Genomic DNA, 20,855 nt, shown 5'->3' on the forward strand with positions numbered 1-20,855 from the left:
AGCCTGCTCTTACCTGAGAAATAGGATTTGATGCATGGGGTGAGATTCCCCATGCGTCGAATCCTATTTCTGCTAAGCAGCACAACCCACAAAAGCCCCTAAAAACTGCAACTTAAAACCATTCAAAAAGCTGTAGTATGAAAGGGGGAGAAAGGAAAATACCCAACACACTCTAAAAGAAGCCTTTGAAGTGGAAGAATGGAAAATGATGATTTTCAGAGAAAAACTACTGCAACATAACCTCTACCTTAAAGGCAAATTTCTGTCTGTAGATAACAGAGCTGCAGCAACATCTCACCATCCAGAGAGCAACACTCTGCCTGCTGTATTTATGTACTGGTTCCCACTCACCGGTGGCCCCATCCCTTCCCCATCTTGTTGTCCCTTTGCAGCCACCACTAGGTGCCCAGGTAATGCTCAGGGCAGTGGGAGCAATGGGGTACAGAGCAGGCAAGTGGCCGGGCTGTTGTGGGCAGGGGAGCAGAGGAGCTGAAGGGAGGAGGAGGAGGAATAGAAGGAGGATAGGCAGCTGGGCTCAAGCAGGTCGCTGCCGCCTGAGCCCCTCAAGAAGGGGTCTGGGCACTTGGCTGTCTATGTCACTGCAGTGCTGGCAGGGAGCAGAGGTACCTGCCCACCACTGTCCCCCTGAAATTGAACAGGAAAGTTGGGTGGGTTTCCCTGGTGACCGCTTTGAGAGAGATGGTCTGGCAGGGTTTGACAATGCACACAAATTCTCCTGAAGGAAAATGAAGGAGATTCTCTCTGCAGGGTCACAAACCCAGACAACACGTATCCTCTTAGCTCTCTGCTGGCAGTCGCTGCCCTTACAGAAGCTGTATCATGTAGTCTTCTTTATAACTGCTCTGAGCATCACCTTAGAAGCAGTTCATGCTTTGACCTCCCCACACTTCTTGGAAGGTTGCCCTGAATACTTGCAGCTTTCACAGTGAGGAGCCTTTTTCTCATTTCTAGTCTAAAGATATTCATAGCTAGTTTCTGGCTGGTTTTTTGTGCCAAGAATCCTTTAGCTTAAACCCCTTCCTTGCACCCTGCCTGGTGTTTACCGTGATGTAGTTATAGACAGCGGTCAAATCCTTCCTCAAACCTTTACTTTGCATTGCTGAACAAGGCAAGTTTGGCATCATCTCATCACACAGCAGCCTCTCCATTCCCCCGCTGATCCCTGGTTCTCCAGAAGAGGTTTCCCCACACCAAGTACTTTCCTCTACCTCCTGGAAGTACTTTACCTGCTTTGCCCTTGGATTAAATTTCCTGCTCATTTTGCATTTCTCCTACTAATCTCCATTTCCTTCAATGCGACCATCAACTAAACCAGTAATTGATCTGAAGTAATATCAGATACCTTACTGAAATCCAGACATATTCACGTCTGTGATTTTTGCATGAAGTTTAGGTGATCAAAACCTCTGACGATGAGGATTTTTTGCTCTGTATATAGTCCATAGGCAGAGCGTTGCTTTCCCCTTCAGCATCGGTGTTTATGTTCACATCTACTGTTGTGCCCAGAGCAGTTTTGGTTTGATGATCAGAGGTTCATCTGAGATAGGAGTGGCACCCCATGTTCTGAAATATGTTGAAATTAACATTGATTTAACTTCCATTAGCACTTTTTATTCCAGCTCATCTGTTCAACCGTAACCTGCAAAGGCTAAAGGGGGCTTGGGCTCCTTTTGCTTATTTATACCATACAAAACAGTGAAAGGCTTTGAATTTTTAGTTGTACGTTTCTTCATCATATTTCACACTCATAATTCAGGTCATAGTGAGCGGAAGCCTCTATGATTAGAAACACTCGTAAATGATGACATTATAGAGAGTGAGGTGGTGAAAGCTAGGCTGTTGAGGGGACATAATTTTCGATCAGACTCTTCATAGTTCTTCAGCCAGATTGTTCTCTCACTCTGATCAATAGGAATTCAGCTGTTTACTTGAATGAGGCCAAAATAGCTTGTTCCTATTAACACTGATTTAATTTTAGATTCAGAGATGTGACATAAAAAGTTTTTCATTCCAGTTGACATTCTTGTTTCTCATTACGTGCTTTAATTTTATTTACCGAGATTTTGAGTAAAATAGTTTTTTATAAACAAGATTTTAATACTATCATTCCCTCAATTTGGCAGTTACTCTGTAACAATAAATACATTTTATGTCTCATAATGATTGCCAGACTAATCAATAAAGATCAAAGTGTGGACCAGACAGATTCCTAATTATCCTGTGGCTATCTTTTAGTATGGGAATAAATTTAACCCTCTCCCTAAACTTTAAGTCTCCTGTAAACGATATAAAAAGCACAATCCTAAATTAAAATACAAAAAGAAAAATATATTGCCACCCTATCTCCATCCTTCAGAGCGCAGTGACAACATGTGACTGAGTGATGGTCATTGCATTTAATTTTTTTTAGTTTTAAAAAAGAAGGCCTCAACTCACTTTGAGAGTTACAGTGTTGACTGTAGGCTGACCAAGGCTAGAGAGATATTTGAATTATGATGGTAGTGTGGTACAAAACCCAAAAGTAGCGCACACACTTTGTTTTCTTAGAAGATAATAGGAACATTTCCATTGATTTCACGGGATTCATTGCAGTTTGTCACGTATGGCTGATCATTTTTCTAGCTGTAAGCCCTAACTGAAAATTACTATTTACCAGTGGCCCGTAAGACACACACCTGAGCTGGTTTTGCACCCTAGGCTCCTCTGCCGTCAGCAGCTTTTCTGACTACAGAACCTGAGGTGGATGTCGGAGTTGGCTGCATGTTCATAGCTGTACTTTATCACTGCTCACTGTGGAAAGTGCTCATATTGTATGAGTTTGTCTCAAATTATTGTTGCTTTCCTACAGAAATAACCCTGAGGGTTGCATATTGGAAAAGGTCGGCTTATTTGCATTGGGAATACAATCTTTCCACAAAGTAAAGTCAAAATACCAAGGTTTTCTTCTCAGTTCCATACCTGTGAGTTTTGGTAGAATGTTACCTAGCACAACAGTTTTGTTCTGGTCAAATATTTTTACAAGGTTTTTCTGAACCCTGAGAGGAGCATGGCACAATAACTGAGAAACAGACATTTAATTTTCGCAGGTTCTTTTGGAGATCTCCATTATAATAGCAAAATTTGGAATTAAATGAAGATAGATCCATTTAGAAACTAGGAAAAAAATGTGTGGAAAGAGGATTCTGAAAATTTTTCACTGACAAAAGTAGAATTCTAAATGTTATCTCATACTGTGTCTTCCAGTATTAGTGGACCTCATCCAGGAGAATATTTGTAGCCTCCTGTACATTAGACATCAATATTATGGCAAGTTTTAAAAATTGGCAGTGTTGCTTAAAGTTCTGGCCTAGAGCAGCAAACCCATGGGGTATTTCTTTATTAGACAGAAATTAAACTTCCCATTTTGATCTATTGCTGATCTTTCTGAGAAAAGAGGAACTGATGGCAAATTCAGTTTGGCATTTCTCCAGGTGGCACATGGTATTTCAGGATTCCAGTTGCTCAAAAGACAAGTGCCGGGTGCCTTGATAAGGTCATCGTCACATTTCCCAGCAGAATGTGAATTGTTCTTTTGCATTGCGCAAACTGTGTAGTGTTCCTTTCCAGAAAACTCATAATTATATTAGTATGCAATCTGAGATAGGTTTTCAAAGGAAGCAGTCACCTACATAATAGAGATATCCACAGCCTAATCATCCTGACCTCCTCCTCTTTCTAGTAGATAAGAATTTTTTAACTCCTTCCAGTTATATTCTTGCAGGCGTAGCTCATTTTTATGTTATTTTTCAATATATTTCTTCACAAATATTGGTGGTACTTTGTCACATACAACAAAAATGTTTGTTCTTAATGTCATCACCTGGAGACATATTCAGGCTTGGAAACCTAGTATGGAAATTGATCTTATGAATTCTAGCTGCTTTGGGAATCCTAAATAACTGTCCATGAAGATTTTTTTATTTCTTTTCAGATGAAGAGGACACAGAGTGACCACAGTAGAGCTACAGTAGACTTCTTTTCTGGTTTTGAGTGTAAATTTTGTGTTGCAAAAGCATGAAAGGGTGGGATAGTTGGCAGATCTAGCCTGCAAGGTGTACCTCGAGCAAGGAGGTTCCTGAGGCATGGTGTTGCTGCCAGAAATGATATGTTGTTTTCCTTCCTTGCCTCAGAATAGGAGAGTGCATGCATCATGGTGCTGTGAGGCTGGGATCAGTCCAAGTTTAGTACACCACTGCTATGGTTTAATGTAATGGCACCTGGAAGACTACGGTGGGCCTTTCTATTACGGGGGGGTGAGAGCTCATCTCTGGTGGATGAATAAATGAAAACACTTCTGTGCATGTAGACCTTGAGGGCTGTGCTTTTTACAACTATGTTTTGTAAAAAGTCTGTAACAAAAGTAAAAAAAAAAAATTTTTTTTTTTTTTTTTTTCCTTTTGGTTAATATATGGTCTAGGCATTCCTTTCTTAAATGTGAGATCAATATTAGGCTTAGCAAGTGATGCTATTACATTTAGGCCAAGCTTCACAATTCAAGGAAAGCGGTATAATTAACCCAAACAACATTTGTGTTATTTATGCATAAAAAGGAATTAAAATGCAGAAATATCTGTATTCATTAGACACAATGATGTGTTAAAAATTATAGACTTTTTATATGCATAGTTCAGGAATAGAGTTTCACAGATGGGCAAGAGAAATGTCATCCTGCCTCATTGGTTTATTACCCTGAAATCTCACCTTCTAAACAATTGTAAGTCTGACCCTACCAAAACACGCGTGTGAGGCTTTCTGTGCCCTGCTGTGCTCACGCTTATCCTTGATGCAAAATTCCAGCGGTATGGTCATACTAACACCCCAGTACTTCAATTATAAGATCTTTGTGGATGCTAGTAAAATAGCTGGGGTCGCTCTCTCTCAGCATTGCCAGCTGGCTTGCAATAGCCGATATCCATACCATTAAATTGCACCCACCCTCAAAACAAAGTGGCCAGTTTCAAATTGCCTGGTGGAAATAATCTTTGGCTTAACTAACAGGGAGTTGTTTTGGTCAGTGCTAATTTACTCAGGACTGTTCTAGAAATTTGCACAGTGTGGGCAATTGAGTTTTAGCACCCAGGAGCACTCCTTGGCATGGGTTAATTTACTAGTGTAAAACTCCTGTACAGGCGGAACAAAAATACCTTATTCTTCTAAAGCAAGTAGTAAAGACTCTAACCTACCCATTTAAGAGTTACATAATTTTATTAAATACCCCTCTTAAAAGGGGAGAGAAAAGCCATGAAATGTAGTGCTTGATTACAATACAAAAAAAATTATTGCAAGAAACCTAAAATATATTGGTGTAGGATGAACAGACCTGCACCCGTGACTAATTAGGGCATTATATTATGGCCCCGTTACAGTTATTCTAGAGCTATGGTTAGCAAATCTCTGTGGCTAGTGAAGCCTAACACTGCCAGGAATAGTTTCTCCATCAGCTAAATGGCTCTCTAATGCTGGAGGTTTTTGGGGCCTGAGCTAGCACCAAGTATTATTGACAGCAGCTTAGATCTTTTCTAGATTGTGTTTTTCATTTTTATCTTTTTAATTTCCTAATGGTAAAACCAAAGACATTACTGGCTGGCAAGAACATTACTTGCTTTTTGGTAACCTTCTTGGACTATAGAATCTACTTCTTTTTTAGATTTGGTAAAACTACAGTGATGTTGCTGAAGTTTGTATTCTATACAGGGATGGCAAACTGGTAAAATATCTTCTTCTGTTTTATGCTTTTGGCTTAAAGGAAGAACCCTGATTTTGCAAAATTCCTCCTTGCTTCCTTTTAAATTTTTTATAGTGGCATTAATTTACAAAGGCACATAAAGTGGATTTATGAAGCTTTTGAGGGTTTTTTTTAGCTTGATCTGAAAATAATTGCATCTCTAATACTTTTTAAGTATTTTTCATGTTTTGAAGTTTATTAAAAACTCTTGCATATTACGGATTTTTTTTCTACTTGTTTATAAAGTGACTGGTTAATAAAGTAAAAAATGCTGAAGACGGGGAATGAGTTGGACAAAGTGATAGCAATGTAATGTACGTATAAAGCTTTTTGTCTTCAGACCACTGTACAAACAATAAAACCTCAGCACACTTCGGAGGGTTGCAAGAGCTAGTCTAACTGAAATAAGTCAAGTGGAGAGGTTCTGTGAGTTGTGCAAAACTACAGAGGAAATGGTTGCCAGTACCAAGGGCAGGACTACTAGTTTTGGCTTTTGTTTTGGGGAGGGGGTTGTTGGTGGTTTTTTTTAGCACTCCTGTCACTTTTTTTGCAACTCCTCCTTGTGGATGGAAAAAAAAAATTGTACTGCACCTCTGCAGCTCTGACAGGTCAGGTCGCACATGTTAAGTATGTTCTGCCCACTGCAATTTTGTAGCATTACCCTGCATCTAATATCATGGTTCTTTTGAATTTCATCACAAATGACTGAGTTTTCCCAAAACAACATATATCCTTCACCTTTTTGTTATGCAACCAGACAGAAAGCAGGCAGGCGGCGGGTGCCCAGTCGGTGTGGAGACTGCAGTGGGAAGGTTCCCCTGCACGAGGAGTCTAGGCAGTTGCAGGAAGAGAAACAGCATCTTTGTCTTCTGCACCCCAGACATGCAGAAAAAGAAAGTTTAAGCAGAGAGGCTGTGTGAGGAACATTGTTAATGTATGTTAATTCTTCACTGAATTCAAATAGTCTGCAAGTGGGTGGCTCTTCTGGATGGATTTAAGAAGAAGGCACCATAGCAAAGCTCTTCTACCTACTCTGATGCTGTGGCCTACTTACAGTTTAAGAGGAGAATTTCATGCCACTGCAAACAGTTAGCTCCTTGCACAAAGCCCGCTCATTTGGGATTTGTGTGGGAAGGTGTGTGCGTTATCCTCTCCTACATATGTCAGACTGTACAGAAATGACTGTACATGATTTGCTCTCATCACACCTGGTATAGTGCCATCATCCTTAAGGCTGCTTCACTCTTCTAAAAGCAAGAACGTTCGAAAGATAAAGTTTTTCCAACTGTAAAAGAAAATAGTTGTGGAGATTGCAGTTAAAACTTTATATAACCTAATTGCTTAATTTAGAACTTCCCTTCTGATCGGTCTCATAACTTTGAATATAGTAGACCAGCAAAGAAAATAAACAGATTTGGATTTGTGTATCTATGCTGGTGCATTTCTTCATATTTTTTTTGTAATAGACAGATTTATTACCTGAAATCATAAATCAAATTAGTTGTATTAATGTATACTTACACAAAGTACAAAGGCAAATACTCTTTGTTCCACTAAAACAATATTCTGTTAAATGAGTTTAACTAAACTAATTGAAGTTTTATGAAAATATTTGAAAGTCAGTATATCAAGTAGCAGATGTAATGGTGTACTCTGATTTCCCAAAGCAACCGGTAAAAGCAAGACAAGTACAAATAATAGGCTTTCTGCAAGACGTTTGTAGAAGCTTTCCTTATTTGGTGCCTTTCTAAGACTCCATTTCATTGTTATCCGGATACAGAAATCCAAAACTTGCTGAAATATATCCAGAAAAGAAATCAATGTTGTTTTTGTCTTCCGCAATGATAAAATGTTCTTATGTTCATTCAGTCCCAAAGCCAATGAGGCTGCAGTAAGGGAATAGTGGCAGAGGGAAGATTATGCTGTGTATATAACTTGATTTCACACTTTTATTACTGGAACCTTGTTGGTTCCTGTGGAGCTGGGTTCTGACACTATCAGTGACAGTGTCTTTTTTTAAAGCTGTTTACGCAGAATTCTCAGATACACTTCTGCAACACTTCTCAAAACAATACCTGCATTTCCCAGATAATTTCAATTATTGTTTTCTACTTTGTAAAAAACCCAATTATTTTACCCCTAAATATATTGTTTATACTGTAAGTAACCAACTCAGATAAATGCACTTTTCCATAATTAGCAGAAATCAAGCTATCCAACTCCCAAACTCAAAGCATACAGGATTTCAGGTCCTCTTCTGCATTTCAAGTTATGTGCTGCCTGAGAGATAAACAGAACCACAGAAACAGGCTGCCCATGGTAGCCATATTACTGTGCTTTTAAATAAAGCCTTAATCAGTTGAAGTAGTGGAATTTTACATGGACTTCAGTGGGTATAGCACAGTTTCAACAACAGATTATTATGTATCCCCATTCTCCTTTTGCACTTGTCACTCAGACATCTAAATCGCAGTTTGCGTGTCACAGCAGTTTTAAAGATGTGGAACCTGAGGTGCAGAGGAACTGCATCGTTTGCTCTAGGATAAGACTACAGTAGCTCCAGGTCACACATATATCCTCAAATCAATCTATAATTTTTGTGTAATTATTGGACGTGTGAATTATAAATCAGCTGATACAAGCAGAAGATTATAACAGGGCACAGGTGCTCACTAAGTATGAAATTCTAGATTTCTTTTGATTCCCCCAAGCCGCTTGTGTCTTGTTTTCCGAAGTCTACACCAATATGGAGTGTATGACTAAGTGTACATTTTGAGTCATGCATATTTGTTTCTCTGTACTCTGTAAGATCTGTGCTGAATGATTATTTTAGATATAAATTATATGGAGACTGGCTTTGCCATTCTACATATATAAGGTGAGCTCACTCACCTTCTGAGGAATAGAAAATAGGAATGTATATTTTTTTTCTTTGTCCTGTTAGATTTATTTAAACTTTCTCTTAACTGCTTCAGAAACTCTATTGATTAACCACATCTCTATCAAACAGTATATAGCTGTAATCAAATTAAATTACTGTGCAGTAGCTTTCATTATGCAATGACACACTTTTGTAAGGGCTACAGAAAGAGTTTAAGTACAAGTCTAGACATTCCTGAAAAGGGAGAAAAAACATGCTCTTTTCAGTTTCTTAAGTAGGTAGTGACTGCATTTATAGCCGAAGATGTCCAGTACTGAATTGGTATGTACGGCTTTGGTTCTAATTTCAGGAACTTACAGGCTTGATAATAAATTCAGCATGCAAGTCCTAAATATAATCTGCCGAGTAATATAACTGGTAAAAATTTTCCTTTTGAAAACATGAGTGAATCTCGTATTCATGAATGTGGTAGTCATATTATAGGCATCCTGGACAGAAATTCGTATAATGAAACCACTGCCCCAGCCACATCAGACCACAGGTTTCTCCCCACTACTAAACCAATGCACACAGAAAACCATCATCTTGTCTGAGGAGGAAAAGGAGCACTAGGCCCTTGATCCAGAACGTTTCTACAGCGGTGGCTGTTCAGCATTAACCTGAGAGGTAGTGTGCGCTACCCTGCAAAGCAGCACTGCCTGGGAGGGTGTGAACAAGAAGTGCAGGTGGAGCCCCCTTAACCATCTCTTTGATTGTCTAATGCAAGTCTACGAGGGAGCTGGGTTCCTACACAGTAGGAGGGTCTGTAAGCCAGACCAAGAGCTAGTGAACAGAACACGTTCACAAAGGAGTTAGGGCATATGCACAACAGTAATCATGGGGACACTCGCTGCTGCCAGAACTGTCTCTGCTGTACCCCCTCTGTTCATTGCAACACTGGAGATCGTGTCCAGAGCTGGGATCCGGTTGACATCGAAAACTCCTGGTTAAGGAGGAGACATCATGAAACCCAAAGGCTGTGCCGCTCACAATCACTCTCACAAGTGGAAACAAAGGTATTTTAGGACTTTTCTCTTACTTGCTGACAGAAGGAAAGTTGCAACACTGCCAGCAGTGGCCCTGTGCCTGTCAGAGAGAGTGCAGGACCCTGGGAGCATAGCAATGTGGTCAGGGGTCGGCTGGTTTCTCATCAGTCCACTTGAACGAAGGTCAGTGCTCAGGGGCAGCACATTCTAGAGTTAAACACAGGCATGAAGTATACAGAAAGCAGAAGAAGGTCAGGTTATTGAAGCCTGAGTTGGAAGAATATCAGGAGTTGAAAGGATTAAGTCAGAAAGGCCAGGGCAGAAAATGAGATGCATCTAGCATGACATAAGAAGGGTAGCAAAATAAATCATCCTCATAAGAAGAAACCCAGGTGAAGGAGACTTATTAAAAGGTATCTAGAAGGCAGCAGTGTTTTTGTCTTTTTTTCCCCCTCTAGTTTTCAGTAAAAGTTTGGCTATACCTAGATGCCTAGCACAATTAACAGCAGTGACTGAGCAGTAAAATGTGAGCCTAGAATAAGAAAAGACTAAGTCAGAGAGTATTCAAATCATTTAGATATTTTTTCATTGGTTGCACCCCATGACCTCTGTAGTACAATCTTTAGAGAGCAAGCTTTTTAAGTCTGAAACAGATGTAACAGGTAACACTCATTTCTGATGGAGGCTGGGCAGAGAAGCAGATGTATGCCATACACACTTCAAGAAGAAGAAGGGAAGAATTATAGACCAGCTGCCTTCACTCCGCTCCCCAGAAAAAATCTGCAGTAAATAATGAAGCAAAGGAATATGAGGCACCTGGGAGATAACGAAGCAGGGAGGTCACCAGCAAGGCAAGTTTTTGTCAAGATCAAGTCATGCCAAATCAGTTTGATTTTTTCTCAAGCAGGGTAAGAGGCATGATTAGTAGGGGAGGAACAGAAGGTATCGTACATATTTAAAATGAGTAAAGCTTTTGGTACTCACCTGACAGTCTTACAATAAATTAGGGAAATGTGGTCACGATGATGTGATTTTGAGCTGGATGGAGACTGGTTGTCTGTACTGAGAGAATGTCTATCAGCGTATCTAAAGATGTCAAGAGTGGAGGTTCAGGAAAAATCTTCTCCTGTCTGCTTTTTTAGTGGTTTTGTTGACAATTTCAGATAATAGAATAGAGGGTACACTTACAAAAATTTTGGACAACATAAAATTGGGAAAAACTGCAAGTATATTGGAAAGTAGGATTAGAAATAAAATAACTTTGGTAAAATTCAATGTCCTTTCTGTACTGTCAAGGGCAATATTGTACATGAACTTGAAGAGTCAACAGTAAAAACATGGGCGTGGGAACAAAACAGAAAGGACCTGAAGGTTACACTGGATCAAAAGGCAAACAGGAGTGGAATATGTTGCAAAAAAGAAAATAGATTTATGAATATATCCTGTAAAATTTGTCAGGCCACAAGTGCAATACATTTTTTTGCATTTTCAACACATTGATGCAAGTTGATACAGCCTGGAGGAGAGCAACAAGAATGATCACGAATCTAGAAAAGATGGTCTGTAAGAAAAAACTGAGCAAACTAGAGTCCTTTAGTCTTAGAGAGAAGAATGATTGTGTACACAGTAACAAGTACTCAAAAGACTGTTGCAAAAAAGCAAATGATCTGCTTTCTGCTTCTATGGTATATAAGCAAAAAAGTAATGGGCTTCATCTGCCCCTGTCAAGATCCAGGTAAGTCACAGGGAAGTACTTCCTAATGGTCAAGATAGCACAGCCCTGTAATAAATTGCTTGGGGAAATTGTGGAGTCTCTAGTATCAGAGGTCTTTCAGCATAAATTGGACAAACAACTGTTGTAGATGTAATTGATGCTGCCTAGGAGCATAGAGAGGAGTAGATGATTCAGGTTCATTTCAGCCCTACTTTTCTACAGTTCTGTGTAATAGGTACCATAAATAAAATTAAGGAAAAAGGCCAGAGTTTCAAGCAGTCTTCATTTGTCCTTTTGTCATAAAATCTTTCAAGTTAGACAGGAACCTGGACTATTAAAAGATAAAAGCAAAACAGAAGGAATTCTCATGCAGCAATTAGAAAGAAGCTTAAAAAAAAAAAGAAAAATAAAAAAATGCCTTTCTGCTGCAGTCACTGTTAGAGTCACAGCAATTGTTCAGTTATGAGTTGCTGATGTGTGCCATGGGAATAAAGGTCAAGATGAAGGCTGCCTTTATTTTAACTGGTAAGTCTTTCAGAAAGGGGCCTGTATATTATTCCCACCTAGTGTCATGCTGAGTCTGTCCTCAACATTTATGGAAGACTACAAAGACTACCATACTTAATGCTCTACACTAATAACACAGTACCCTACTGTGTGCCTGAAGCACAGCCAATTCACCCACCCGGCCTACTTACATCTCGTTGGCCAAAGCAATTGAAAAAGAAGTGTGATCATGGGATGCACAAATATATTTTTTCAGTATTTATTCTATTTCCTTTGCATTTAAATTCACTAACTTAATACGGACTGCTCAGGGTATCGAGTGTTTCCATTTTACTTTTTCGTGTTCATTCTCTTTCGCTAAGTGGAATAGCCATATGTTCTTTAAAAACAGTACTGTACCTATGTATAGTACCTGCCTTGATGTGGTGTTAAAAAAAAAAAAAAAAAATCAGAGGAAAAGGTACATGAGAAAGCATAATTTGTCTTCCCCATGCCGTTGGCCAGGTGCTTGGATGAATCTGCAGTGCATGGAGAAGCTTTTTTCTACAAAGTCATCTTCCACGGGCCTTGCTGTGGGATCCTGTGGAGGCCTCTCTTCCATCTACATCTCATCAGGCCATACCAAGTGCTGTTATTCTACAAGTAAATCATACATTTTAGTACATAGATGTTACAGGACATAACTAGAGCTATATATATATCCATGTAATGTTTCCATGGAAATACAGAATTTTGATGTAAATATAAATTTTCTGTATCCACCTTATTTCACTAACACAAACTAGCAAAGCTGCAATCTGAGAACTGCTATGGCTTTGTTTTCTATTTGTGCTTGGCACTGTCTACTGAAAATCAGAAGAAAGTGCAAACAGGACATTTTAGCTACTGTAAGAGTATCATGTCATGACCACATTTTATGTGTGTGCTATGTTAAACTGTTGTAGAGCACTCTGCATCTCAAAACTGTTCAAATGTTTTTCACATCTCATCTATATCTTATAGGTGGGGAAAGTGATGTAATTCAGCAATGCCTAGATCATAAAGTGAGTCAGTAGGCTGCTCTGGTTTGATACCTGGTCCCGGATCTTCTCATTTAATCACATCATTTAGCCATTAATAGACATAGCATATAAATAGTAGAGCACAGGTTATCTGTTTTACAATGAGAGTACCCAATGCCCAAAGCTGTACTCCAAAATGGGAGAGAGAAACAATTATCTTCGAACTTATGCTGCAGAGGCACTGCCTGCAAAGGAACATGCCACTTATTAAAATAAATATGTGAAAAATAAAGTGAAGGACAATCAAAATGGAGCATACATAAATTGAAATAAGTGTTATACAAAGTGGATTGTGCTACTTTAACTAAATCCATTTCTAAATCAAGACAGTTTAACTCAGAATACTGTTCACTTATATACAAGACTGTGTAATTACCACGTAGTCTTCAATACCAGGAGCTGTTATGCTACTTGGGGAGCAGAGCTGTTGGGGCTGGTGGAAATTTGCAAACAAGTCCCAGGGTATCTACACAGTAAGGGAGCAATGCTGAAAAAGGACACAGTCTTGGAAGGTCCTATTCATAGCGGGTTGTGGAGCAGGAGACGCGCTCAGTGAATGACAGGTTGGTCATGCTGGAGGACAGGGCGTCGCTGCATGTGCTGGAGACCTTTAGTAATAAGGCTGTTTGGAGGCAGGTACCTTTTACAGAAGTCCAGCCAGCAGTGTCTCCCCTCGGAGGGCTGGGGTTCCACGAAGCTAGCTGGTACTTTTGTGTGGCTGAAGAATGGGATTTCTGTATCAGTGAAATCACTGGGGGTTTTTTTGTCCTTTTTTCTGTTATTTCACAACAAAACTATTGGCCCTATTGGCCAACCTCAACAAAATTTGACAGAAGGCTAGGTCTCAAAGATAGGGGATGCCAACAGCAAGTCTGTTAAACCTGTGACCTGGCAGCTTGAGGTAGCCCCAGCTGCATGCATGGCTGGCCTGAGTAGCACAGGTATCATCTCGTGCCCAAATATGAAGCCAAGCAAAAGAAACGGTGGGAGAGAGAGGACAGAGCAGCAGGGACTGAGATAAGGGATTGTACCAACCGTGACGGGATCTATGTGGACCACAGGGAGAGGTCAGAGGACATACTATGGGTGGGCAGGAATTCTGGACTAGGATGCTGGGGAGTTAAGAGGATGTGTGGTGGAGAGGGTAGGAGGAGCTGTGGGTGTTGTGAGGAGGGGACACGAGAGAGAGACCTCCGAGTATTGCAGTGGCAATCTTTGAAAGACATGGGCTAGGTTATTGAGGGAATTCACATTTGTTGGACAACCCTGTCCTGCGAGTTTTCTGCAGATGACAGGCTGGGTAGAGGAGGGAAATTTCCCTACATGGGGTCTTAGGAGTTTGCAATAATAAAAGAGTTCATACTGCAAGTTCCATACCAATCTGTTAAAAAGTCAGTCAGTCATAAGGCACAAGCATGATTAGCAGATGTCGTTGGTTATGGTTCTTGCTATTTCTGAGGAAGAGCCCTGCGAGCCGGTCTCACTTTACCCCTTAAAAGGGAGGAAAAGTTGAAGCGCTTCTCCCAAAGTTTTTCCCAAATTTCCCTCCCACAAAAATGTGATTCTGGGAAGAGAAGAAAATTTCAGTGTTTTCAGCCTCACACCATAAAATGTTTTTAAGATTATGGGCATGTGTAAAAAGGGACTTGCTAAAAGACTGCAGACTTGGGTGGAACATTTCCCTGCACAAATTTATTCAAAGTTTTTTCATAAGAACGGATCAGAAGTGTCTGCTTTCCACTGAGCGATCGTGAAATGTCTGATCCTGCTCACTCCTATGGAGTCAGCTAAACAAATTTGCAGCACATGAACACAGATCAGTTCAGACTTCTCTTTCTGTCCACTCCAACTTGATTGCTTTTAGTGCGCTCGCTGTATGCCGCTATTACCTCTGCATGTCAAACACATCAGTGTTATGCAGTGGGAGCATCTTTGCTACAGTTATGTCTTCATTGGCAGATAAAGATGTATTTTTATCCAGGGTGGACATGATTGTGTGCAGCCACGCAGATGTGACTGCATTAAATGATGTATCAGCGTGCAATCCATCAGTTTCCATATATTGTTGCCTGTTTTTACCTTGGATAACTGATTAGCTATCTCATTGTAGAAAACACAGCTGGGACAATCACTTAGATTTCACTGTGAAGTAAAGTAGATGGGAGTCTTTGACTGATCTCCGCAAGCCACACCATGACAAATACTGCCACTTTGGGATTTTAGAGAAAGTCAACAAAAAACATCTATTGCACTATAAGAAGCACACACCTAAAAAGCACTCAGTGTCACTAAAACAATGTCCAAGGAAAGGGCAATGTATTCTTACTTAATGTTGTTCAATCACTGGCAACTTAATACAAACTAAAATTCCAGTGAGATACACAGTCAAGAATTCATGTCAGATGCTAACTCAAGTGAACACTGTAGCTGTACTTTCTAGACGAATATTCAACCATTTGCCATTTGCTGCATAACAGTGCACAGACACGTTTTTTTTAATAGTGAAAACACAGATGAGAGACATGCTACTAAAACGTAGACCAGGAGACTTTCAAGTAAGATAATGTGATTCCACCCTTAAGCATTTTTCTTCCAAGGCTTCAGAGGTTTCTGCTGAATGTTTTATCAACAAGAAATACAGAATGTGTTTCACTGGTTTATCCTCTTTTGTCTATCAGTACATTATATATTTTTTCTATGTCTGTCTATAGCAGTGTAAGAGGCAGCCATGTATTGCAGAAATTCTTTCTATTAGTGCAAGGTAGGAACAGCATCTTTAAAGGAATTCAGTGTTGAGTGAATTCACATGTACTGCAAGTGCTTCAGCAAGACAGATGGATTTTTAAGACTCTGCAATTGGGTGGGTTTAAAACCCTTGAGAAGTCTGCTCCAAGGACCTCAAGGATTTTACAGTTGGCCCAGGATACATACTGTATCGTTTCTACTCAAAGGTGTCTATTTAATAGTCTAATACTTGTATGACCCTTTTCTTATCTCTCAGAACATTATAATGTGCAGAAACTACCTACCTCTGAGCCAGATCTTGGTATCTCAGCATCTATTAGATTACTTCCTAGGAGCTACCACTCTGTTTAAAAAGTCAATAATACTTTCTGAGATGTTTTTCTTCTCAAATGGACATGATGCTATCTTTGACTTCCCAAATTTTAATTTCCTATTCAGATTACAATATGCATCCAAGGATCCTGTGCTAGGCAGGTTTGCAGAAAAAAAGCTTCTTAAAATCAGTTAAGTGACTCTGGTCACACACGTAGCAGATTCTTAATCTGCTGCTATAGTTTATTAGGAAAATGTTAACTCGTGCTTGACCATAACATCTTATTCTCACTTAAGTGGTTTTACTTTCTCTTTTTCTAGTACCTGCATGCAAATGGGATTGTGCATCGTGACTTGAAGCCAGAAAATCTACTCTATGCAACACCAGCACCGGATGCACCACTAAAAATTGGTGAGCAGCATTAAATGTATGCATCCCTAATTACTTTGTACCAGTAATATGTGCTAACTGATGTTTACGGTATATACGTCTCACCAGCACTTTATTCAAAGCTAATGCTTATAGTCAAATGAACAGCATGTTTCTTATTCAGCAGCACTGTTGTGCATGGTGTTTTTAAAACCAATACAACACTAGATGCTTGCTTAGAGAATTTATAGCCAAAATTGTGCAGAACATGGCAGAAAAGAAAGCACTCAGGAGGAACGAGAAGGATCATGAGATCAGCATACAGCTGTGTGCACCACTTCTCTGTCCCTTTTTTTGGTTAAACTAGTATTCCAAGAGGAAAGATTCATTGGCATGAAAGTACAAATGTGCAGATGAGTGGTAGAAAGTGAACTGAGCAACCCTGACTTCTGTTTTGAAGGCAGATTTGAGGGATAAGTGATCTTCATAAAGAGCATAGGGAAGCTGTCTGAAGCACGGTCAGCACCACAGGGGGCATGAGGATGGACAGGGTGTGACCAGGCTCTCCTGAAGGGGGATGTATTATGCCAGTTCTGTCGGGGATGGTGGCTGCTTGCAAAGGGCACAACCTCCAAAAATGCTGGGTTATGCCCAGTTTTCGCTTGAACAAAGAGGACCTCTCTGCAACGCTCCTGAGCTGCATGTAACCAGTTTGGAAATACCACCTCATGCTTCCTTACCTGGCAGTGTGGGATCGTGCAAGGAGTGAGTGTTGCCACATTGGTCAGGCTGGGTTTCAGGAACCAGGTTTCCACAAACTAGTCTCAAGCAATTTAATATAAATTTCTAGGAAAGTCTTGCATCTCAGGATGATGGTATCTTAATTTACATTTTATCCTAGTTCTTATCTTTCCTGGAAAGGCTCTAAACAGCTCTAACGTGATAGTTTAATGCAGCTCCCAGTGGCCTTGGTTTGAGGGCCAGGGTGGTGTAGGGGCTTCTGAAGCATTTTCCTAAATGCTGTGATTCTTCATCTTCTGGTTAAGATTATTGCCTTGTGTAAATTGAGATCTGATTTACAAAAGTAAAGTATATTTCTGTTCAGATAAATAATAATACATAAATTATAACCATTTAGGGACAAGTGAACCCTAACTATGCAATTCTAGAATAAAATATGAACTATTTTTATTGTGATCTTGAGTCAAAACATTCCCATTTATATTCACTGTAACCAAAGAAAAATACTTTCATTTTGCATTTTTTAAGGCCAGATTGTCATCACTTAAATTGAAATTTGAAGAAGCTCAGTTTATTCTCAGTGAAAACTAAAAGCATTGTGAAGACTTCCGTTTTTATGTCTTTTAAAAAATGAGTCATGCAAGTACGACATGTAATGTCATGAAGGCTCTTGCTGTCTAAGTAGTAATTCAGGGTGGAAACACTGCAAAAAGGATGACCAGTACTTCTGCTGGCACAACCTCCATGCCCCTAGAAGCCCTCTATCAAAATACTGTTGGGATTTTGTCTTGCAGGGACTGCGTACTCTGACCCTTATCCAAGAAATCACTGATGCACAATTTTTTAACCCAAAATTGTTCTGTTAATTTTATTGGATCACTCACAAAGCGGAGACTGCATATATAGCTAAAATGCATTTCTGGATCACTGCTTGTACACCCTTAGGCAACCCATTGTATTGGCTTTGTGCAGTCTTCAGGATAAAATAAAAGCTACATTTCTGTCTAGCAAGAGCTGGGAATACTCATTTGTAAGGATGAATTTTGCTTCTGGATTGCAATCTGGGTAGATTCTTTAAACTGATTCTTATCTCTGGAAATTACAGTACTGTTCATTTAATGCATAAATGTTCATTTAATTACATATACGATGTAAAAAAAAAGTGATTTTACAAGGAAGTAAGAACATTAATATTCCTAAACAATCTTAACAGCTGACTTTGGACTTTCCAAGATTGTGGAAGATCAGGTGACCATGAAGACAGTTTGTGGAACTCCAGGGTACTGTGGTACGTTGTTTTATTATTTACAATATGCTGCACTTAATGTGAGGCTATTCCATTGTCTCATTCCAAGGTGAAATGCTTCTTCCTAAAGTCAAAATTCAAAAAGCCCCTAAAAACCAGAAATAAAAAACTAAAATTCAGAACTGGCGCTGGGTTAAATTTTTCTAAACTCATACTCTCTAGCACTGAAGCTTAATAATCAAAACATGTTACAGTGCAAGTTCATTACTTGCATGAAATAAGTTCAACTATCATAAAAATGCTGAAATTACTAAAATAATACCAGAGAGGCATTAGCAGAAATTTGGGCTATGAAAGGCATAATGGAAAACACTAAAAATTTATAGAGTTCATAACAATTATGAATATTGAATATTGCTTACAGTGAATTTATCTTAAAGTAATTTTTTTTAACATACAGGAAATCAAGTTATTCCTTAGAGCAGGGTCATAAATTAATCCCCTAAACCCATAACGTTTCAGCAAATACATGGTTTTAAATGGAGGCTTGACTCATACCATTCTGGTCCACAGTGGATTTAGACCTGTATAACAGAATTATGAGTGCAATATCAAGGAGCACTTTGTGGCAGATCTTGTCAACTGGGGTGACTGGTGTAGATCTAGTCATCTCTTTCAGCAGTAGAAAGGCTTTGGCACTTTTAACTAACCCTCTTTTCTCCTAAACAAAACCAGAATAAAATCATAGGTTTGCTTCAGTTTTACCAAGAGAGTAAGTCTGCATGAACCACTGCTTACCAAAATGACTAATTTGCCTGTGCATTCACAATACTTCAACAAGTGTGAATTTATGGATGACTTCAGAGCAAAAATCTAACTTGTGAGCTTAGCACTATATTACACAAGGATGGTAATTTCAATTCCTTTAGTAATTTAGAAATTAGAAAATCATATACTTAATGATGTTGGGTTTATATGTTTCAGTTGGTGGCCTTTAAGGACACTTTCTATGTGTTTAACTGTGGAGGATGTGCACAAAGTTTTGAAACTGTGTTTTATCTCAGTTGTCTTGTTCTTACATGTTTCTGTTTTTTCCAAAATCACAGCTAGTTCATGCTTCTTAGTCTTGTAGCTTTTAATAATGCAAGGCATCTAATTTGAATGCAAGAAAACCACCACTGATACTTCAAATTAAAACAAATTTCTGTAGAATCACATTTAGGTAAAAATGTGTTCCTTCACTGTCATATGGGAGAGTGAGGTTTTGATAAGCAAGTGAAAAAACATAGTACTGGTAACAGCCCATGAACAATTAGGAATGTGGGGGGTTTTTCTCCACTGCTTTGGAGAGAAAATAAGTGGGGCAGAGAGTGAACACTACAATTGCCGTATGCATAACATCTGCAAACAATATGGTAGCTGTGCTGTATGTCAGATATCAGTAATCCAAAGAGGATATAACTAAAACCAACGCCCCAAAAATCCCAAATCTAAAACCAGAGTTCAAGTACATAACCTGCCACAGTAGGGAGAAAGCAAGCATACAACTGATCCTGAAAAAAATAATTAAAAAGATGCTGCTGAGCCCCAGCAGCTGTTCCCTGGTGGGACCGGAGCATGTCGCTCTGCCCGTGGGGCTGTGGTGGGAGCTCATCCTGCTGCAGGTGGAGACGTGCCCAGCCCGGCCATCCCCTGCACACAGCAGACTTTTCTTCAGCAGCAGTGTCCCCAGGTCGGAGGGGATGGCACAGGCCTGTAGGATGCTCCATCCCCGTGGAAAGCCTCCGGCCTGCCTGTGGGGAGGTGGCCTGGGGAGGAGGGCAGACCCCTGGTGGGTTCTGCCTCAGTTTCCGAGCTGTGCAAGGCTGAGCAGCCAGCAGCTGGACCGAGACTGGCAGACCGCCTGGCAGCTTTCAGCAGGGCATCCCGTGCATGCTGTTGGGCTCCTGGTGCAGCAACCTGGTGCACAGCTTCGCTGTCAGAGCACGGACAGCTAGCTCCTGGACATGCGCAGAAGCTCGCCTGGACTCCCAGAACCAGAGAATGAGCCAGAAATGGACCCTCCAGTGCCAGAACATGCAAAAGAAGGAGCCCTTCCGGCAAAAGAGGAATGCAGCTGCCTCTGCAGTCTGCTCGCCCTTCATTGCAAGGCACTTCCACGTCAGCAAACCAGCTAATGGCCAGGGAAGATGGTGATCTTGTTTGCACCAGGTCAAACCTGCTGGGCTTCCCATGGTGCATGCTCACCTCCAGCAATGAATGTGATCTTACGGAGAAACCTACTTCTGCCATTCTTGCTGAACTCTAGATTCTGAATGGGCTCTTACTAGAGTCTGCAAGATGCTAGCAGTGTGCTGGGTAGTAAGCATCTCATGTGGTTTTGGACAGAGCTGAGCCAAGTCACGTGGAAACCATAGACTTGGCATTTGCTTTTATAACTGTAGAAGCAAAGAAAAGATGACATTGGA

The 20,855-nt window shown here is 40.1% G+C and overlaps 1 protein-coding gene across 1 annotated transcript in view; it reads left to right on the forward strand.

Annotated features, from left to right (window-relative positions):
- CAMK4 (calcium/calmodulin dependent protein kinase IV) overlaps positions 1-20,855 on the forward strand; it is a 172,024-nt gene that overhangs the window by 138,582 nt on the left and 12,587 nt on the right. Inside the window, exons 6-7 of the mRNA XM_059834185.1 lie at positions 16,352-16,442; positions 18,355-18,429. Of these exons, the coding sequence (XP_059690168.1) occupies positions 16,352-16,442; positions 18,355-18,429 (166 nt within the window). The remainder of the gene's footprint in view (positions 1-16,351; positions 16,443-18,354; positions 18,430-20,855) is intronic.

This window comes from Gavia stellata, chromosome Z, assembly GCF_030936135.1.
Source record: "Gavia stellata isolate bGavSte3 chromosome Z, bGavSte3.hap2, whole genome shotgun sequence".
Lineage (NCBI taxonomy): Eukaryota > Metazoa > Chordata > Aves > Gaviiformes > Gaviidae > Gavia > Gavia stellata.